Raw genomic sequence first — 21,176 nt, forward strand, 5'->3', positions numbered from 1 at the left:
AGACAGCTGGGCCTTCTGAACATGGGCTTCCCCTCAGGCAAGTCTGTTTCCAGTGCGTTTGGGCTTCACCCTGACATTGCTTCTGCCTCAGGTACCATGGCCTGGCCCTCCCACATGTAATTCTGGGGAAACAGAAGATATTTCTTTTAAATCTCGTGCACTTAAAGTCCGGCCCTTCAGTGTAAAAAACACTTTGGAAGTACTAGGTACTCTACACCTGGTTCGGGTAGTTCAACCCTTTCGTAACCTATGGTCACTCCTTGCTAGAAGAATGGTGGAGTTAGTATTCGTCATAAAAATGCTTGACTCTCAGCAGTCCAATAATCTGTACCGGCGTCCCCCGCTGTGTGAAGGTAGAGCGTGGCTGTGAGACTGTTATAAACTGGCACAACCCAACACACAGAAATCTCGGTGACTGTATGTGGGAAACCTTTTGGTGCTTCCCTCTACCCAAAAGTGACCAGTGGATAACCAGTGAGATCGAGGACAGCACTAACTCATGCTCGTGGCTCAGGTGAAGGCACTGGCGGCTTGTTGCCAGCCGGCACGTGGAAGTGACTCCCGGGGATGGAACGGGCTGCGCCTCTTCCTCAACAGCTTGCTGCAAGCCACACCGAGAGCGCTCTGGCCTTTCTCCGTGGAGCGCTCGTGGGTTTCTTTGGGTTATCGAGCAGGTACGAACGGAGGTCTGTCGTAAAGCAAGAATGGCAAGGCGTGAACTCTGGAAAGTGGGGATGGGATTCCGGTGTGAATTTCATGACATCTGCCGTTAAATCAGTTTTTGTGCTTGTATTTTTACAAATAGAATTAGTGCAAAATGATTTTTCAGTAACTTGTTCTTGTCTTCCAGTGAGGATGAACTGGAAGAAACAAATGGAAATAACCCCATTGACATTGAGGTTGATCAAAACAAGGAAAGCAAAAAGGAGGTATTTTCTTCTGCATTGTTCAGATGATGACATTTTATTAGTAGTTCAATAAGTAAAGCATTCCTCTTCCTCAGTCTGATTCATGTCTCAGTCTGTCTGTATAGGCATTGTGGAATGACTTCATATTAACTTGGCTGTAGAGCCCTTGGTGGGGGGTGGGGGTACAGGTGGTTCCCTTACTATGGGTTGGCAGTGCAAGGTCACTCTGAGGGACCGCAGAAGACAGGCCTGGCATCAACTGCCCAAACCAGTCCTGGGAAACACTGTGCCGCAGAGTTCTACTCTGACACACAGTGGCTGGCCAGGAGTTGGAATCGACCTGACAGCAGCTGGATAAACTGCAGGACTTGCCGTGTTATTTTCAGGAGAGAGATGAGGCTTTTTACTCCCTGAAAGAGTGACTGTCCCAGAAACCCACGGGGACAGTTCTACCCTGTCCTGTATTGTAGGGTGGCTATGAGTCTGGATCAACTCAGTGGCAGCGAGTTTTTGAGACCACATTAATTTGCCACAAAGATACAGTAACAGAAGCCGTAAAGGACAATAGAGCGTGGCTGACAGGGAGTTACATACATTGCCTGGGAGGTGGCAGAGCTGCTACCACCAGCTCACTGGTTAGAAAGTGGTACTAGGGGGGACCCAGGCACCAGTGTCCCCATGAGAACTGACCTGGTTCCTCTCGGGGCCTGCTGGGCACTGCGCACTCTGGGTCCGGCATGAGTGTAGAGGCTGGTGGGTCCAGGCAGGCCTCCCAGTCCATGGACAACAGTGAAGGGCAGATGGAAGCCAGGACCATCCCCACACACGGGAAAGTTGTCTTCCCTCACATCAGGAAAATCTTCATGCCAAGGAGATTTTAAAAGCATGTTTATTATTTTTTGAGAATAGTAAAATACACAGCAAAACTTAGACCACATCAACCCTTCCTACGCATACCAAAAACCAAGCTCCCTGCCATCAATTTGACTCTCACTCATCATGACTCTAAAGGACTGGGCAGAACTGCCCCTGTGGCTTTCTGAAACTGTGAAACTCTCCGGAAGTAGAAAACCTCATCTTTCACCCTGGGAACAGCTGGTGCCTTCAAACTGCTGATTTGTGGTGAGCCCAGCACGTAACATCCTATGCCACCAGGGCTCCCTCTACACGCACTGTACATTCTGTGAGCTGTGCGCTTTCTCCCCCTCCTTTCCAAGTGGTCCCTCTCCCCTTAAGGGAAGCTCACTGCTGCCCCCTAAGGGTCCTGTCCAGTCTTTCAAGGTGTTTTCAAGGTTCAGTCCCACAGAGCTGTAATGTTTGCTTTCAGGAAGAAGGGATAATTTTGGTTTAGAATTTTAAAATTACCCTGAAGTTCATTTAGCTTCCATGGCTCCACAAAGTTGACGGGGGTGGGGGCGGTCTGTGAGAATTAGACATTCCATTCTCCGTATCCTTCTCCCACTTGATTAGGAGTCTTCTTTAGAATCTGGTCCGAATGTTCAGTCAGGGTAGCCAAACACTGACCAGCTCTTGTGCTGGTCCCATGTGAAGGAGGCAGGTATTCAGGGAGGATTGGCCTGACACGCCATCCTGTGGGGCTCAGGCTAGGTCGGTGTTTAAGCTCCGGTTCTAGGGGTGCATTGAGCCTTTCGTTTGTTTGTATAGATATTTTTCTGAAGATGGTCTGTAGTTTCAATAGAATTCTACAGGATTCTTAGTACTACAGAGTGAGAACAGCTGTTGTAGATCTAAAAAGAAGGGAAAATGGATCTAAACCTATTTAAAGTCTAAAATTATGTCAATAGTAATTTTATAGGCAAATTAGGAACAAGAAGAAAATAAAATTGTTATTACTCATAGCCATCAGGGTGACTTCCCACAGCTCCTTTGTAAACTGTATGTACTAGTGCACATAATTCTGATGCCCCCTCATGTCGTAAAATACTAAGTGGGATCTGAAGTCATATTTTGTAACTTTTAAGGACTTACTGTGTTGAATGGCTTTTTATATCAAATATAACTTTATACGTAGCTGCATGTGATTCCATCATACTGATCTAACTAATATAATGTAGTTGATTAATCCTGTGTGGACTTCTGTACCCCATAGCCCCCTTTGTGCTGTTATAAACAACACAAATATAATCCTATCACTAATTAGTGGCATACTTAGTTTTACCAATAGAATTCATTTTTGCAAGTTGACTAGTTGGATCCCAGTGTTGCATATTCATTTGAAAAGCTTTGAGCTTTTATTTTTAAATACAATACCGCCCCATCAGAGGCTGGTGACCTGTGCACAGCACACGTGACATTGGTTTGTGGTGGTGTGGTTGTTGGTTGCTTTCGAGTCAGCTCTGACCTGTGGCAACCTTAAGTACACCTAACAACAGAACTTTGTCCAGCCCTGTCCTCTTCATGATCCTGGGGGTGCTGTGATCAGTGCTCTGAGTCTCTTGTGGCTGTTGTGTCAGTCCCCCTCAGAATGATTTCCTGGTTTTTGCTGACCTCTACCAAACTTGATGACATTTTCTAGCCATCAGTCTTTCCCAATGACATGGCCACGGTCCACCATCCTTGTTTTTAAGGAGCATTCTGCTCGGTTTCTTCTGAAACGGTTGGGTTTACTCTTTAGGAAGCCATGGTCAGTACTCACTGCCTTCTCCTTTTTTCACTGTTTTGGCTTCCCATGCATGTGAAGAGATCAAAAAGACCATGGCTTGGTTCAGCTGTGCAGTAGTTATCAAAGTGACATCTTTATTTCCTAATGTAACACACCCTTTGGTTTCTTACAGCCCGCTTCCCCAGGGAGCAGGCTGTTGATTCACGTAGAGCGAGACTGTTGAAAGTCCACCCCTCCCCCTTTTACCATGATGTTGTATTTTGGTCCTATTTTGAGGAGTTTTGTTCACATTCACCAAAAGCGATAGTGCTTGACTTCGATCAGTAAGTGCTTCAGGTCCTTCTCAGCCAGCCAGACTGTTGCTTGCGTATCACAGGTTATTAACGCGTCATCCTCCAGTCCTTGTCCGGCTCTTGGGTGATTTGTACTGGTTGAATAATTAAGGTAAAAGGGTACAACCTTGGCAAACACCTTTTACAATTCTGAACCTCACAGTGCTTCCTTGATTATTAGAATTACTGCCTCTTGATCCAGGATCAGATTCTTCATGACTACAATAATTAAGTGCTTATAATATCTATAACTTGTAGTCCATACAATCAAATGCCTTTGTATAGTTCATCAAATACCAGGGGTGAGCATTAAAAAGTTTATAGGTGAGTGGAGTTAAAAGATAATGGACTTTCTGAAGTTCCTCATACAAGTGAACTTCTGGTAGTCTCTGCTTTGGGCCAAAATCCATCTCACATCCACATTGAAAAATGCCCCTCCTTCCATGTCCTCTGGATCTGGCTTGAGTTTTGACAGTTCCCTGTCAATGCAGGACGGCAACTCTCTTTGAATGACCTTCTGCAAAATTTTGCTTGTGTGTGATATTAATGATTTTGTTTGATCGTTTCCACATTCCGTTTGATCGTCTCTCTGGAACAGGAAGAGACATGCATCTCCTCCAGATGGCGGTCTTGGGAATGTACTGCCAGAGGTGGGTGAGCACCCCAGTGTGTGTCCGCTTGCTGGAACATCCCAGCTGCTCTTCCCTCTGTTCCCGAAGCCTGGATTTTTGCCAGTGCCTTCTGTGCAGCTCGACTTCTTCCTTCACTGCCAGGTCTGGATCATATGCCACTGCCTGAAATGGCCGAAAATGCTGAATGGGGACTGATTCCCTTCACGATTTTCTTTTTTTACCAATAGTATCCTTCATTAACACAAGCCAGAGGCTTGAATTTCTCTCTTCAGTTCTTTGAGCTTCAATCGCTTCTTCTCTCTTGGCCGTCTAACAACAAGTCTCATACATTTCTCATCATTTTTGGCCATGTCTTCTTGAGCCACTTTTACAGCAGTGGTTCTCAACCTGTGGGTCGTGACCCCGTTGGGGGTCGAACGACCCTTTCACAGCGGTCTTCCAAGTCAAAACAGTAGCAAAATTACAGTTATGAAATAGCAATGAAAATAATGTTTTGGTTGGAAGGGTCACCACAACATGAGGAACTGTATTAAAGAGTCGCAGCATTAGTAAGATTGAGAACCACTGTCCTACAGACATATCTCGGAGATCCTGCTGCAGGTTCGGTTCTAGATCACTGAACTAAAGCGAGACTTGCAGATTTTTTTGTTTCCCAGTGCATTTAAAGGTTAGGCTTGCCCTGGGCTGTCCTGTTGAAGTGTACAGTAGCACTGTGGAAGCGTCTGCAGTATCAGGAGAGGGATGGAAACGTGACGCAACTCTGAACTGAGCACCTGCTGTGGGAAGGGGGCGCCCACAGGCCTGCCCCAGGCCTTCAGATGGTAAAGCCTGCCAGACCCGTGGCTGGCACTCCATCAAGCGAAGCATGCTGAAGTGAGGTCTGTCTATGTTCAGCTTGCTTACTCACCATCGCTTCTGGAGAGCACGTTTCAAAGTCTCTTTTAACACCCATTGTAGTCCTGTCCGTTTTCTTGTCTTTTTAATGACCTTTCACTTGGTTCAAGTCTAGTGCCCTTGTTGCCTCCCCACAACTTTGCTGGTCACTAGTGTTTGCTGTGTCAAATCAATTCCTGAAATGTCTCTGGGCTCAAGTTGGTTCCAACTCAGAGACCTGTGTGCTGAAGAACAGAGCCCGGCCAGTCCTGCCTGCAGCCCCCACAGCGCTGCTGTGCTTGAACCCACAGCTGCAGCCCCCTGCCCATCCATCGCATCAGCGTCTTTGCCTGTTTTGACGAGCACCCCACTCTTTTAAACTTAGGAAAGATGTTTTCAAGGTCATACTTTGGCTCTTTTGGACTAGCTTTGATTTTCTTCAGCTTCAACTTGAACTTGCACATGAGCAATTGAAGATGTCTTCCTCAGTCTCAGTCAGTCCCTGGCTGTGTGCGACTCGGCTGATGATACCGAGCTGCTCCAGTCTCTTTCCACAGGTGTAGTTGAGTTGATTCCCGTGTAATCCATCTGGTGAGGTCACATGCTGAGTTTTTGATTGTATTGTTGGTGAAGTATTTCCACTGATTAAGTTGTTGGTCTTAACAGCTCTGTCATGCCGTCTTTGACATCATTTCTGTTACCAGACAGTACTTTGCAACTACCAAACCCTCTGTGTTTTCAGTCACTGGTAGCTAACAGTGCATTTTGAGTGCACTCAGAGTTTAACATAAGTAGATTTTAGTGCATTTTGTTTTGATGCATTGTTACTTATTAAGTTACCTTCAATATTACACTTAGATTTAAATATTACACTTAGATTTAAATATTACACTTAATTTCAAATATTACACTTGACTTTATACCAATTTCTTCAATGATTTTATATATATGAATTTCTAATTTAAAAATAAAAATTGTTAACTTAGTTTAACTAGTAGTATATTTATTAAAGAAATATGGTTGACAGGTGATCTGTGTTAAACAATGTAGTGCTATATAGAACCTAATTTATTGCTTACTAATTTATTGTATTTTGTTCATTGCCCCTTGTTCAGGAAATTTGTCACTATAATCCTGGATTGTATTGTATTTTTATCTCTCTTTTTTTTTAATTTGAAACCGAAAAACAACCTATTTTCAATTGTATCAGCAAGTGTTGGTGCACGATGAGATTGTGAACAAAACAAAAGCTTCTTGTTCTTAAAATGGCTATCATTAACACTTAATTCTTTGCTTGCCAAGAATTTTACTGCATTTTATTTCAAAGTTTTGTTTTTGGAGAAAACATTACTCCAAAAAAGTGAATAGCAATTATCTATTTAAAATGAAGTGCAAGTACGTATCTTTTGAAACAAGTGGTACATGTTGCTCTAGAAGTTAAGCATGACCCAGAAAGAAAGGGCATGTGAAAAATCATAATTTCACATCAGAGTTTATGTTTCTTACAAGCCATTTCTAAATCTATTACTGTGGAACTTTCTACATATGCAGAAACATAGGTTTCCATTATTGACACTGTGTCCGTCTGTGTTTCCAGGGACTGTTAGGAAAAAACAGTTCCCTGTTCTTACAAACGGTGAAATCCGTGCAGCACCATAGACCTACAAGTAGGGGCGGGTCCCCACGCATCCCCCTCCTCTCCCCGCATTTCTGCAGAAAGCCAAGAACGCTTATAACTGTGCTTGAGAGTGTCCTTACTGTAAGAGGCTTACAGCGGGAGAGTAAGCATGTGGTTTGAGAAGGCTGTGGAGGCCACTTTGAAATGGTTGGTCCCAGTGCAGCAGCCAGCTTTGTTTGTTGGTGATCAGAATGGTGTGGTCTTTGTCTGCCATCGCTAGTGTCTCATCAGTGAACTGTGTGTGTGTCATGCAGGTGCCCCCAACTGAGACAGTTCCTCAGGTCAAAAAAGAAAAACATAGCACACAAGCTAAAAACCGAGCGAAAAGGAAACCTCCCAAAGGAATGTTCCTCTCTCAGGAAGATGTGGAGGCTGTTTCCGCTAATGCCACAGCTGCAACCACGGTGCTGAGACAGCTTGACATGGAATTGGTCTCCATCAAGCGGCAGGTAGGCTGTGGTCAGCCCCACCTTGGCTACAGTTGTCTTCTGGGCCGTGGAGGGGTTTTTATTTACGTAACAGGTGGGGCGGGGGGATGGTTCTTGTGTTCCACAGTACCCCACTCTGTTTCTGAGGAAGCCACTGTGAGACTGGGGACAGGCCCTGGGTTTTGTTTCTAAATGAACCTTTAAGTGGAAGTATTTTATATACACAATGGGACTCCAAAAAGCTCATGGGAAAATTCCCTTCATTCCATCTTCTCTCAAACTTTTTAAAGCCCCCTCATAGGATTCAAGACAGTTTGACAGAGTGGATATATCCCAGTAACACTGCAAATCCAGAAATGGGCCATTGGGCCCTGCCAATCTCTGCTCTCCTCCAGAAATGCAGCACTGCACCAGAGGCTGCTCCTGCCCCTCCCTCACACCCTTCCTCTACTCTTCATGACAAAAGCCAAGCCACTTGCCTCTGAGTCCCTTCCAATGAATAGGGAGCCTCTGTAGAAAGGGCCCATTGCCTTTACCCAATTGTATAACTATACACTGCTGCTGAAGATTCCAGCCGGGGCCTGGGACTGTCCCCTCACTCGTGTTCTCTCCATCCTCCTCCATGAAATTCAAAGCACATTGTGGGCTGGTGGTTCATTGTTGGGTTTTGCCACTTTTTACTTTCTGGCTGGTCTGCTGGTTCCCTGGGCAGCTAGCTGCCTTTACTGGGGCCTGTGTCTTCGCCTCCCCTCAGGCTTCAGGAAGTACGGAATTTAGTAACCTTCTTTCTCATCTGGGCTGCTGGCCCAGCTGCAGTCTAATCCGCAGAAGCACGCTTAAGCTTTCTGGGCCTCTGTTAAAAGGCCTGCCAATCTCTCAGGACAGGCGGGCCCAGTTTCCTCGCCATCCCCGTGGGAAGAGCTTGGTGGGGATGTGCACTCTGGCTCACTGGCCACCTGCCTCATTCCCTCCCCTCTGCTGAGTGAGCTCCTGAGGCTTGTTGGGAGGTACTGACACATTGAGGTCAACCCCTTCATCATGACGCTGCAACATGGACCGTAAGAGCCTTGGTTTCTCTGAGCAGGGCCAAGTGCAGACGTTTTCTATTTGAGACTAGCTCTATTCAGGTTTTACAGGAATGAAGCAGGGTGTGGGGCTTGCTGATGAAGAGATGAGAGAATTTTGTACAGCCTCGGGGCTATGGGAGAAGAATCTGCTCCCTGCCAGGTATACTTCTAGACTCAAAATGACCACTGCTTGCACCAGGGCCATTTTAATCTGGACGCCCCCAGTGTGGGGAGTGTTAGAAGCTGTGGCCTGAAGCTACCATAGCAACAAGCACCTCAACAGTTAGGTTGGCTCTTCTCAGCTAAGACGGAGTGCACTCAGCAGTCATGCCAGCCTTAGTCTTTGTGCCCAGCTCCCATTTTTCTACTGCCGCCTCTTTTAAGCTGCGGAAGCCCATTCACACCTGCATCGGGCCAGTTTGAAGGGGTGGTGGAGCAGGAAAAGCAGCCGCCGTACCCAAACCTCCCATCTCTAGAGGAGGCATTGAGGAACGTTGGCTGCATCAGCCAGGGCCTACTGCACTGGGTCAGAGTGTCGAGCACAAGGCCTGCACATAGGAAAGGGGATAAAGAAGCGTGTCAGTTCGGGCAGCCTGCACCTGGGACGGCAGCAAGCAGGCAGTCTCCTGGCTAAATGCCACTCGGTCTTCCTTTTGAGTTGGCCTGATGTTGGCCCCTGGGCCCTTCTGCACTCTCAGAGTAATACTGTATCTTTCTGATGTGGAAAGTACAACAGGAAGAGAGGTGCAGTGCAGGCTGATGAGAACAGCTAGTGTTTGGTTCAAAATCAGTAGATGCTTGGCCTTGTGGCCATTCCTTAATCTCTGAGCTGCTTGATTGCTTTGAAGCAGAAATTGCATGTGTGCTCAGTGCTTGGTGACCTGCTTAGAGAGTGTGCGATAGGGTGTCATTCACCTGCGGGGGAAATCCTTGCCCAGTGCCTTCTTGCCCGGGCCTACCTGCCTACGATGCACCTGACATCTGAGCACTGGCTCATTCCCTGCCGGGTGCTGCTGAGGTGAGCTTTTGGCCCTCAGGGCATTCAGTGATCGTAATTTGAGCATTTTGCAAAATCTTGTGAGCTGTTGGTAACCGAAAGAGCACTCAACGATAATCCTCCAGATGTGCCGGCCAGGCCCCAGGCTGCATAATGACTGTTCAGACGTCAGTGGAGGTGAGTGAAATCTTAAAAAATGAGTTTCTCTGCCACACTTCTCAGGTGCTCAGTAGCAACACGTGGCTTCTGCTCTGAGGAGACGTAGAGTTTGTTCTGAGTTACAGGGACCCCATGCATAACAGAGCAAAGCATCACCCAGGCTCCACCATCTGCCGAATGGTTATGTTTGAGCCATCCTTGCAGCCACCGTGTCGGTCCATCTCATTGAGGGGCTTCCTCTTTTCCACTGACCAAGCAAGATGTCCTTTTCCAGGGACTGTTCTCTCTTGATGGTATGTCCAAAATACGAAAGATGACATCCCGCCACCCTGCCTCCAAGAAGCATTCTGACTGTCCTTCTTTCAAGACATTAGATTTGTTTGTTCTTCTGGCAGCCCATGGGCCTTTGAATATTCGTGGCCAACACCATAATTCCGATACATCTGTTTATCGGTCCTCCTTATCCTTTGTCCAGCTTTCATGTGCATATGAGACCATTGAAACACCAGGGCTCCTGTCAGGCCCACCTTCGTCTTTAATGGGACATCCTTGCTCTTCGACACGTTATCGAGGTCTCAGGCAGCTGTTATGCATGGGGTCCCTGTAACTCAGAACAAACTCTACGTCCCCTCAGAGCAGAAGCCACGTGTTGCTACTGAGCACTTGAGAAGTGTGGCAGAGAAACTCGTTTTTTAAGATTTCACTCACCTCCACTGACGTCTGAAAGTCATCATGCGGCCCGGGGCCTGGTGCAACACGTCATTGGATTTATGGCTGCTGCGTCTATGAGAATTGATTCTGGATTCAATCTTTTCTCTGTTGATCGTGATGTTACCGGTGGGTCCAGTTGTGAGGATGCGGTTGTCTTTCCATTGAGCTGTCATCCAACTGAAGGCATGTCTTTAGTCTTCTTCAGCAGGTGCTTCGAGTCCTCAGTTTGAGCAGGCAAGGTTGTGCCACCTACCATCGCGGGTGGTTACTCAGCCCCCTGCAGCCCTCCTGCTTCCTTTTTCTTCATAGAGGCCACTTTCTTGGATTATGTGCTGAGCACCAGGTTGAGTAGTTTACTAGTACGGGAAGGAGATTGCCCTGGCACACACCTTTCCTGATTCCAACCTTGCTCGGTTGGAAGGACTGCCTCTTGTCTCATGTACCTTTCTGACAGCTCCCTGATGGTGTGCCGCTGTGAGCATATTTGAATTATCTTCAGCAAAATTTCACTTGAAATTGATAGTAGTGATACTGTTTGATAATTTTTGCCGTTTGCTGGGTCACTTCCTATGGAATGGGCGTAAATAGAGGATCTCTTTCCAGTTGGTTGGCTGGGTACTTCTCTTTGAAATTTCTTGGCATAAACAGGTGTGTGCTCTCAGGGATTCATTAGCTTGTTGAAATATACCATTTGGTATTCTGTTAATTACTGGGTAGGAAAGCAGTTGCTTTTTCACTAATGCCTTCAGTGCAGCTTAGAATTCTTCCTTCAGTACCATTGGTTCTTGATCATATGCTACCTCTTGAAATGGTTAAATGTCAGCCCTTCTTTGGGTAGAGTGATTCTCTGCATCTCATCTTTTTTTTCCCCCCTTGAGAAATTCTGAGTTTATTCCTGCAAGCACTCGCAGAAGGAAAACAGCCAGGTTTCTCTGAGTTCAAGCTTGACCCTGCAAGTTAATGTACAAGAGACAGTTTGTTACCATGGGTGTAGGAGGGGATTCGAGGGTTTACAATGTCACAAGATGCAACCGATATGATAAAAAGGCAGGTTCTACAGTAATCATTACTAAATTACCTATACTTACACTTCTCCAGGGACCATTAGATCACCATCCCCCGAAGCGTCATGCATCCCTGTTTATCCAAATTGGAGTGCACCGAATCCCATCCTCTTTTGACACTTCCTGCCTCGTTCACTGTTTTGCCCGAACAGTTTCTGCCCCTGTTCCCATGTGACATGTGCGGAGGGGCCTCTTTCTCCCTTTTGAGCGCTTCCATGTTTCACTCGGTAGAGACCACTGATTCTCCCCTTCTTTCTATTTGCTCGCAAGTTATTCAAAGGGGACCAGTGGTGAGGGTCACTTGGAAAGGCCCCTCTGCTTGGAGCAGAAAGGAAAGGGCAAGGTGTGTGGCCACGTGGTGCTGAAGCCCCCAGTGGGAGCTAGGTGGGAGGGAGGCTCAGTCGAGGGTGGGTAGGCACTTGATGAGGCTGGGGCAGGGCGAGAGCCATCAAGTCTCCCAAGTGATGTGAAACAGTGAGGTGTGAAAGGAGGAGAGCAGGTGCAGTTGACCCAGAGCGGGATCAGGGCAAAGCCACTGGCATGCCGCTCTCCTTTCTTTCCCACTTATGAGGGAGCCTGCCCCTCGGCCTTTCTGCCGTGGGTAGAGCCAGTACCACCCAGGCCTGAGTCTGGACCTGTGTCACGCCAGTGATGGCCCAGCAGCGCCCCCCTGTGGTTCTGCCACCGGCACTCTCTTCCTGGACCCTAGTGCCTCCTCTACCTCCTGGACTGTGAGATCGGGAGCCCAGACCCTCCACGTGCCACAGGTTAGGCTTTGGGCCCGAGGCTGCTCTGCTCAGGTGATTACTTCACACCGTGGCCTGGACAGTGTGCCGAGGAGCTTCCCCCACCCATCTCACTGCCACCTTCCAGCAAGGGCCCCTCCAGCCACGGCTGCCCCTCATCAGGGGCTCCAAGGAAGCCAATTTTTGAGTTGGGGAGTCCTCTCAGAGATAGCGGAGAGGTCTTCAATTTTGAACTGTCCTGCCCTGCGTTTTGTTTGCTTTAGTTTGTTTTTTTAATTGATACTCTTGTTTCCCCCCCTGCCTTTATAGAAGTGGTTCATTCATAAAATAGAATATTTTCTCCTTAACAGATTCAGAATATTAAACAGACAAATAGTGCTCTGAAAGAGAAACTTGATGGTGGAATAGAACCATACCGGCTTCCAGAGGTAGGTTATGTTGGCATCACCTCCGAGGTCCTATCCCATTTGTACGAGTGTCATTAATATCCTGGTAAGGACCTGAAGCCCCTGGAAACTCCATGCGTTAATGCAAGTTATCTGCGTGTCTAGGTCATTCAGAAATTTAACGCCCGCTGGACCACAGAAGAGCAGCTCCTCGCCGTACAAGGTATGGACCCATCTCTCTCGAGCGGGTTAGCAGCTGTGGCCCCTGCCCTGCTTTCAGCACACTGATGGCGGAAGCAGATTCTTAGAGGGGTGTCCCCTCTTTTGCACGATCTTGCCTGATGACTGCATTCCCACTAGGCTGGCCTTTTGCTTTCTCATGCGTGGCTCACAAGTGTGTAAAACCTTACTTGGGAGCCTCAGCCCAGAGCTGATTCTGATTCATAGTGACCCTGGAAGACAGAGGGTGCCCTGCTCCCTAGGGTACCCAGGGCTGGTGCTTCTCTACAGAGGCAACCCACACACCAGCCTTCGATGAGTTTGTGTGACCAGCCTCTTGTCCATTATAAGCACTTCAAGCCAGGGTCCTCTTCAGTGTAGCACAGGCCTGTTCAGCTCTGAATATTGAGTGCGAACAAAACCCTGGCAGAAGTCGAGCTGTGCCAGGATCACCAGGTTGGACTGTCGGAGCCTGGCACGGAGGGGCTGGTTGTGGGTGACTTCCACTGCCCTGGCCCCCACCCCACCCGGCTCTCACACTAAGACAGCTGCTGCTCAAAGCCAGCCACTGCCCTTTTGCCTGTTTGCCCCTTTGGTCTCGAATTCTGTTTTTCTCCCGTGTCGGGGACCAACAGTGCTGTCTCTCCTCTTTAGCCATCAGGAAGTATGGCCGTGACTTCCAGGCCATCTCGGACGTGATTGGGAACAAATCAGTGGTGCAAGTGAAAAACTTTTTTGTCAACTACCGACGCCGTTTCAACATCGATGAAGTTTTACAGGAGTGGGAGGCTGAGCATGGCAGAGATGAGACCAACGGGCCCAGCGACCCGAAACCCGTCAGGTCCCCAGACAGTGCTGTCAAGGTGCCTGCGGAGGAGGACGAGGTAAGTCAGCAGCGCCACACTCTCATCTCTGCCAGCTCCTCCCCAGAAGGACCACCTCTCCTCTGGGAAGTCATCTTAGCAGTTAGCCTGGCTTTGACCTGGAGACACTTATGGGTGAAGGTGTCTCATAACCTATGGATAAATTCCTAATTCCAATCAGGCCTTTTGTAGCCACGTAGGAGGGTGTGGGGGGTGTGGTGGTGGTGGTGGTGGTGGTGGTGTGTGTGTGTGTGTGTGTGTGTGTGTGTGTGTGTGTGTTGGGTGAAGGTGTCTGATAACCTATGGGTAAATTCCTAATTCCAATCAGGCCTTTTGTAGCCACGCAGGCGGGGAGGGGTGTTGTGCGCCCCCCACAACTACAGTAAAAACTGCATGGAACAACAGGCTGGGTAGGACATGTCCACAAAGCTCCATCAGGTTAACTCTAAGTTTACCTGGGAGTCTGCCAGCGAGCCCACCAGTCCTCCAGGCCCATCTGCCCCCTGGCTCTCCCGGTCCTTGATGCTGCATGGGGCTAGCTGATCTCTGTGGATGGGCAGGTGTGAGTCCAAGGGCTGACTGCCAATCCAGAGCCAAGGCCGATGTTCTTGCCACCTCGGGACGGGACACTGGCTGCAGTGTCAACAGCAGAGATTAGGCAGGAAGATTCCTGAGGCTTCAGACCCTCACCTGCTTCCTGTCACAGGCTTGCCTGCCGTTTTCTCATCTAGCTGGGCCACCCCCACTTCCCACAGAGCCCAAGAGTGAGCCTGGGCACAGGCAAGACCCGACCTCTGAGGCCTGCCCGGCTCAGTTTGCTCAGCAGCACCGTTCTGTGGGCTGGATGGGGAAGCGCTTTCTCATCAAAGATCCCACACCATGCGGGGGCGTTGAAGTGGTTTATTGGGATGTCTGTGCCTCTCCTTTGCTTTCAGAGCCCCTTTGACTCCACCTTGGGACACTGAACCCACCGGGGTCTCTGTGGTTAGGAGAGGAGGACCTCCAGGGACCCACTTCTGTCAGGAAAATACTGGGTCCGCTACCTGTGTTAGATTAGATTCCAGAGCCGTTTCCAGCACTGCTATGGGGATAGTAGGCAGGGTTTCTACTATTGACACTGAGTGGTCCCCCACCCTCCGCCATACTGCCCCAAGTCACCGAGCCTAAGGCCCTGGAATAGAAGATCAAAATGCACTGTGTCCACTGGGTAGCAGTGTCTGCCCTGGTGCTGACTGCTCCTTTAGCACCAAATGAACTTCTCAAGAGTCCTGGGCTTACTGTTGGAAGCACTGCAGAGGTGGGCCTTCCTGGAGAGCTGGTCAGCCCTGCATGTTTCCACACTGGGTCCCAAGTTCCCTGGCAGCATAAATGGAAGGCACAGCCATGTGGGCTGGTGTGAAAAGTTGGAGGGACATCTAGAACTAGCATCCTCTCCTGTCTTCTGACTGGCTGACAGTCAGCCCTGGGGCATCCTGGCCCGTTCTGCTCCCTGATGACTTGTTTGGGAGGCTCGCCTTCTCGGAGGGCCCCCTGGCCCCCCGCTGACTGCACAGTAAAATAGCCCCGGGGGGGTGGGGGGGGGCTGTCATTCATCACTAGGCACTCCCTGTCCCAGCTGTCTCCGCAGAAATAGCAGGGGCTGTGTTGGCTCACCCATCGTCTAGATGTGCCCTTTACCACCCCTTAAAATTGCCCCAGCTTCTCAGTCATTTAAACACACACACGCACACTAGTCTGTGGTGCACACTCTCCCACCTCCCCTCTTCTTTAACTCTCTTCTTTCCATGCTTCCCACAGCAGGTGCCTTTGCTCTGAGAAGGAGCCCACTCTGTAATCCACGGCCCAAGGGGGCCGATTTGGAACTATTGTAGTACTGGCTGGTTGTCTTCCTGGGCCGAGCTCAGATCTTGGAGCCCTTGTAACTTCCCAATTGTGTGTATCCCATGTGCCCTGCAGCTAGGAGAGAGAGGCCTTGGCAGGGCCAGTGCCAAGGGGCAGGTGCATCCAAGCGGCCATGCATCTGTATAACATCAGCTACATCCCTGCTGGGATAAACCTGGTTTTCTTTAGGACCAAGAAGGGAAGTGGTCCAGGGCTTACTCAGTTGGAGACCCTCATGGCAGGGCCTCCCTAGCCTCACAGCGAAGGCGGGGACAGGTGTGGAGGGGGAGGAGAAGAGGAAGCCGGACTTCCCGTGGCCTCTCCCAAGTGCGTCCCTGCAAAGGCTGGGGCAGTGGCAGTGGCAGCAGTTTTCTGACCTCGGGTCCATTGGCTGGTCCAGAGTGTGCCCAACAGTTGGACATGGCGGTGCCCCAAGAAGGTGTGCACTCCTACCCTCACCGGCTTGCCTCTCTGAGGTGCTCCTGGTGGCCAAACCCAGACCTAGCGTGCTGCCTACTGGGCTTCCCTCCTGTCCTCACTGTGCCTGTGCTACACGTGGCACCCCTGCGGCCGAGGAAGAAAGCCAGCAGGTCCTTAGCTTACACAGCCAGGGACATGGGCTGAGGTGTGAGCCTAGACTGAGGCCTTGTCCCCTCCCCAGCCTGGTCACCACCCCAGACCCTGACCTTAGGAACGAGTCGGGTGCTTTGGGGCCCTGTGGCCATGCACACTGTTGCCCTGCCCTCTGACTCTCTGTTTTTCCCTCCTTAGGCTGCTTCCGTTCTCGACGTCAGATGTGCATCTGCCTCATGAGTCCCTCTGGCCCTTCAGACACTGGGTGTGACTACTGCATCGTCAGGACATCAGGTATTACCGGACATCCCTAGCCGTCTGCATCACATCTCTCTGGACAAGCAGCTACTACCAAAAAGGCGTCTGATTCAGTCCTGGGCTACACCTGCCTTAATATCTCGCTCGTTCCTCCACACCGGAGCGCGCCGCACCGCCCGCGCTCTTGGCCTCTTGGGGCTCCCTGGTGCCCCATCCTGGCCCCCATGGCAGCTCCTTCCTGGCAACAGCTTTGGAACAGGTCCACCTACTGCCTAGAGACCCGCTCTGTTCCTGCATGGCCTGCAATTTCTACTTTGAGCATAATGTCGTCTTCAGAGCAAACTGACCCCCAGGTGGCCTTCTGGAAAGTTTGCCGTGCTCTTTCTTAAACTTCCCACCTAAGTGAGATCACGTGGCTTTGGAGCGCACGATGCCCTGGCCGGCTGCACCGTGACCTTGACCGTGGCCATACCAAGCAACCCAACAAGACACACGCTGCCCTAACCTCAGACACAATTATGGCTTATTGGTTTCATTGGCGTACATCTCTCCCTTCTCCTGCCCCAGTAGAAAGCTTAGTCAGGGCAGCTGTCTTGGGACACAGAGCCTCAGCTTTCTGCCTTCCCGTGTCACATTGTTACCCCAGTTGGGCACCCCCACCCCTTCCAGACCCCACCCAACCCCCACCTCCAGGAGCTTTGGTCCCAACTGCCGTACTGGTGCTTGTTCACCTGGAATTGGTGCCTTCTCCTTTGGCAGCCAGACTTCCAGCCTTCCTCCTGTGGTAGTGTCTTATCTCTCCTCTAAAGCTTATCCTTGCCAAAGATGACGTCACTGGGACTGGGACCGGGACCCAGGAGAGCTTGCTGCAGACACGGCAAGCAGGTGGAAGCGGCAGCTCAGCTCAGTGGGTGGGGGTGGGGGGGTTGCGGCAAGGGCCCATGGGTGTGGCTCCCAAGAAGCTACACACTGTTGAGGTTCTTGGAAGCCTGGCCTTTGGCACACTGCGTCGTGTAGCCTTCTGTGCCCTCCACACACTGACATTACAATCACACACACACACCATTCCCTCCTTTTCCAAGTTGTAGCCGTTTGTCTGCTAAGTAGGATGTGATGTCTTTGGTTGGACAAGAAATGTTTCTAGTAACCATCGGGAAGTTTCAAGACTTGTTTGGGTGTCTGCCAGCTTGTGGCCTAGTGAGGGCTGAGTGAGGAGCCAGGCAGGCAGCCCTCCTTGTGTGTTGCAGGAGGAGGGGCCTTTTCCCTTGCTTTTTCTGTTACATCATTTAGCTCAAAATCGTTTCTGCTTTTAATACCAAAAAGAGAAAATGCAGATGCTTTAAGGCATAAACCGAATTCTGAGGAATTTAAAAATATGCAATTAAAATTTGATGTGTTTTGAGTTCCAAGCACCTTGCTTTTGTTTTTTTAAATAAGTCAGCTGATAAGTCTCTTTAGAAAGAGAGCCGGCTAGAAACCTAGGTGGTTTGGAGTTGTACACCCCACCCCCCACCCCCTTAAAAAATAAAGCTGGAGAAAGGTCTCGCAGCCTCGGGATCAGGACAGCCCCAGCCTGCCCTCCACCCCCCAGGCCCGGCACAGAGTAACACTAGCAGTGAGGCGGCCGCCCAGTTCCCCTCACTCACTACAGCACCACGGCGTCCTGCTGCTGCTGGTGCATTAGGACCAATGCAGCCAGTGGTGGCTTTCTCTGCCAGGGGAACGAGGAGTCCCCTGATCAGTTGGCAGCCTGAGAGAGAGCATGGTGATCCGGGCCTGTTGCCTTTGTTGTGGTTTCTGGCGTGAGATAGATAGCACTGTGTGTTCCCGGCCCTGTCTCTGCTATGATGTTGTCTGTGTGAGAAACCGCCTCGCTTTCAAAGTGAAGTGGTTTGGTCTTCATTCTGTGAAGACCCTTTTCCACATATCAAGACTGAGGGGCGTCAGCAGGTGGCGCTGGGCAAGTGTGAGGGTCCCTGGTGATAACTAAGTAGCGTGGAAAGCTCGCTTACACTTTTTGTCTTCTTAAAAATTTATCAATGTGAATGTCATAGTTATATATATTTTTGTGGGAAATTTCTCCGAAGTATAAGTTATTGTGCAAAATAGAGTATCCTTGACACAAATGATAGTTTAATTTTTAGTTTAGAGAACCTAAAAGAGAGAAATTGTATGGCATATGCATTAAAAGTTTGTTTTATTTAATTTTATGTAGATGTGTAAAAGTTGTTAGGTAAACCTTTTTTTTTTTCCTTTTTCCCCTCCACTTACCATTTAAAACACCTTGTTACTTGAATATTGTGTTAACTGGTCTGAAGCAGTGATCAATTTTTGTCCTGTAGCTCTTGGGCTGCAGGGGGCAGCCCACACTGGCAGCCAAGAGGTGGGCAGGGGCTGGGCATGTACCCGCTGCCCAGCACGGCCTGGTGGTCCTGCCAAGGCTCCCGCTCCTCCAAGTGGGTTTGCTGAATTCTTTCCACCTGTTGGGTCTCTGGCTGGCCACACAGCTCTCATCAGAAGCGAAACAGCAGGGAGTGGGAAGAGCTGCCCAGGGTGGCTGAGTGATGCAGACATTTTCTGTGTGCATACAGTTTCCTCAGATACTTCACCCCACTCTGAGTGTGCTCACTGTCACTTTAAATTGCAACTGCGCCCTATTTTTGTCTTTCTAAAGATCAGATGTACTGTTGGTATAACCGAGTACCAAAAATAAAGCCAAACAGTGCATTACACTAACTGGAGCCCTGCCTCTCTGAGCACGGGAAAGGAAGGCAGGGCCGCGTCCGGGGAGCCCTGGTGCGCCTCCTGCCCTGTCCAGCCTGCCCCAGAATAACTTGTGACCCAGGACTCGAGGGGGCTCAGGGCAAGGAGCTCATCGGATATGGTGGCCTCAGGCAGGCGGTGCAAGGAAACAAGCCCCAGGTGCCCCTCCCCGGGCCTCTGCGGTGTGAAGCACAAGGGCAGCAAGGTCCTGGCTCCGAAGACGGTCAGCACAGTCTATGCATGTCGCGCCCTGCGCCTGTGTGCAGCTCCCACCTCCCACCGGACCTGGGCCGAGCTGGCCGCCCTCACCCACGCTGCAGACGTCGCACCTTGGCCAAGTGCTTTGTAGATTGCTTAACCTCCCCCACCCCACCCCCCAAGACTTTGAAAGCTGTCTAAGGTGAAGTTTGCAGATGGGATGGAAGTGCTGTCTTACCTTTGAAGTTAAGACACTCCCTGTTGGAAACGTTGAAGACTTGACCTTGTACTAATGCTGTTGGCGGGACTGTTTGAATGTCTCTCTGCCTGTCCTGTCTCAGCACAGTCTTTGTGGGGAAATGTTGATAGCATTATAACTGCTTAGCCACTGATGAGAAACCTTGGTTAGTGGAAACGGGAAAATTTATTTGTGAAACTCTGCAGAATTCATTTTTCTATTTCCAATCTTTGCTGAAGTTCAATAAAACTTTTCAAGCCATTGATGTAATAAAATCTGAAACAAAGCTGTTTTCTGCATCAAAGCAGTATCCATTGGGCTGCAGGGCCCCTGCTTCCCCTCGGGGCCACTGGGCCCTGGGACGTTCTTAGCCTCCTCTGCCTCTGCAGATGCACCCCATGGGCACACGGCCAGAGGCCCAGGGTCTGGCCATGTTGCTCTGTGGGCAGCTGCACACGATGACGCGTGTGAGAAGCTGGGGGGCTAGCGGGAAAAGGGGCAGTAGAATTTTTTCTTCCCCCTTGTGACAGGCCTTAACTTTTTTTTAAAATCATTTTATTGGGGGCTCATAGTGCTCTTATCACAATACATAGACACATATATCCATTGTTTCAAACACATTTATATATTTGTATTCATCATCATTGTCAAAAGGGGCCTTAACTCCCGATGCTACAGCTCCACCATCTGGGACTGGGAAGCAGCGGGAGCCCCACCACTGGCTTTGGCACCTCTGTGACTGTTGGGGGGCAGGCATCCGTGGGGCTCCCAGCCTCTGGTCTTGCCTCTCAGCTGGATTTAGATGGCTGGGAAAGCAGGGCTTCCACACCCAGTGTTGCCTCAGATGTTTACTCCCCTGGAAGTAGCCTGAGGGGGTCAGGGTGAGGGCTGTTTATCTATCATAGGGTCTGCCTTCTAGGGCACTGAGCCTGCCCCCTGGGCTGGGTGGCAACGGAGAAGGAGCATGAAGGCTGAGGCCTGGGATGGAGGTGGGAGGCCAGCTTCCTCTGTGAGAAGAGGGGCCAAGCCTTGGTGGCTTCCTTGCCAGGAGGTGGGGGCAATGGGGGCCATGGAGGGGGAGGGGCGCCAGACTGGGGAGGTGGCCCATTGTCAAATACCATAGACTGGCTGCTTGGGCGGGTCCTTTGGCAGGCAAGGAAGGAGAAGCTGGGTGGATCAGACGGGTTGGAGGACAGGGAGTGGGGTCATAGCCCAGGGTGTTCCATGAGCCAGTGCAGGCTGCCTTCCCCAAGCCAGGCAGGAGGAGCACCTCTGAGCTCACCTCATACCCTGCCTTCTGTGGTCATTGCAGCCTGGGAGGAGAAGGGGGGTCCTCTACTGGTGGGGTGAGGGGTAGGGACAGCCTTTGGGTAAGGGACTCAGGATGCCCCTCTGCTGTCCCTCAGGCAGTGGTTCCAGACATTTCTACCAAGCTGCTTCCGCCTCCTCCACTCTCCTCAGATCACAGGTACCCCTCCAAGACTCTTGCTTTGGTGGGACCTGGGCTAAGAACACGCCCTAGAGAAGAGTTTCTGTAGCTCAGCAGGGCTGGGGGACTTCTGGGGAGGGGAGACATCTT

At 50.1% G+C, this 21,176-nt stretch overlaps 1 protein-coding gene across 1 annotated transcript in view; it reads left to right on the forward strand.

Annotated features, from left to right (window-relative positions):
* Nucleotides 1-19,876, forward strand: part of RCOR1 (REST corepressor 1) — a gene marked incomplete at its 5' end in the record, with an annotated part of 113,832 nt that extends 93,956 nt beyond the window's left edge. The window contains 6 exons of the mRNA XM_004699107.2: nt 851-929; nt 7,301-7,495; nt 12,569-12,646; nt 12,770-12,827; nt 13,478-13,707; nt 16,339-19,876. Of these exons, the coding sequence (XP_004699164.1) occupies nt 851-929; nt 7,301-7,495; nt 12,569-12,646; nt 12,770-12,827; nt 13,478-13,707; nt 16,339-16,380 (682 nt within the window). The remainder of the gene's footprint in view (nt 1-850; nt 930-7,300; nt 7,496-12,568; nt 12,647-12,769; nt 12,828-13,477; nt 13,708-16,338) is intronic.
* Nucleotides 19,877-21,176: the final 1,300 nt, after the last annotated feature.

This window comes from Echinops telfairi, unplaced genomic scaffold, assembly GCF_000313985.2.
Source record: "Echinops telfairi isolate 266 unplaced genomic scaffold, ASM31398v2 ScPeMD7_18;HRSCAF=68, whole genome shotgun sequence".
Lineage (NCBI taxonomy): Eukaryota > Metazoa > Chordata > Mammalia > Afrosoricida > Tenrecidae > Echinops > Echinops telfairi.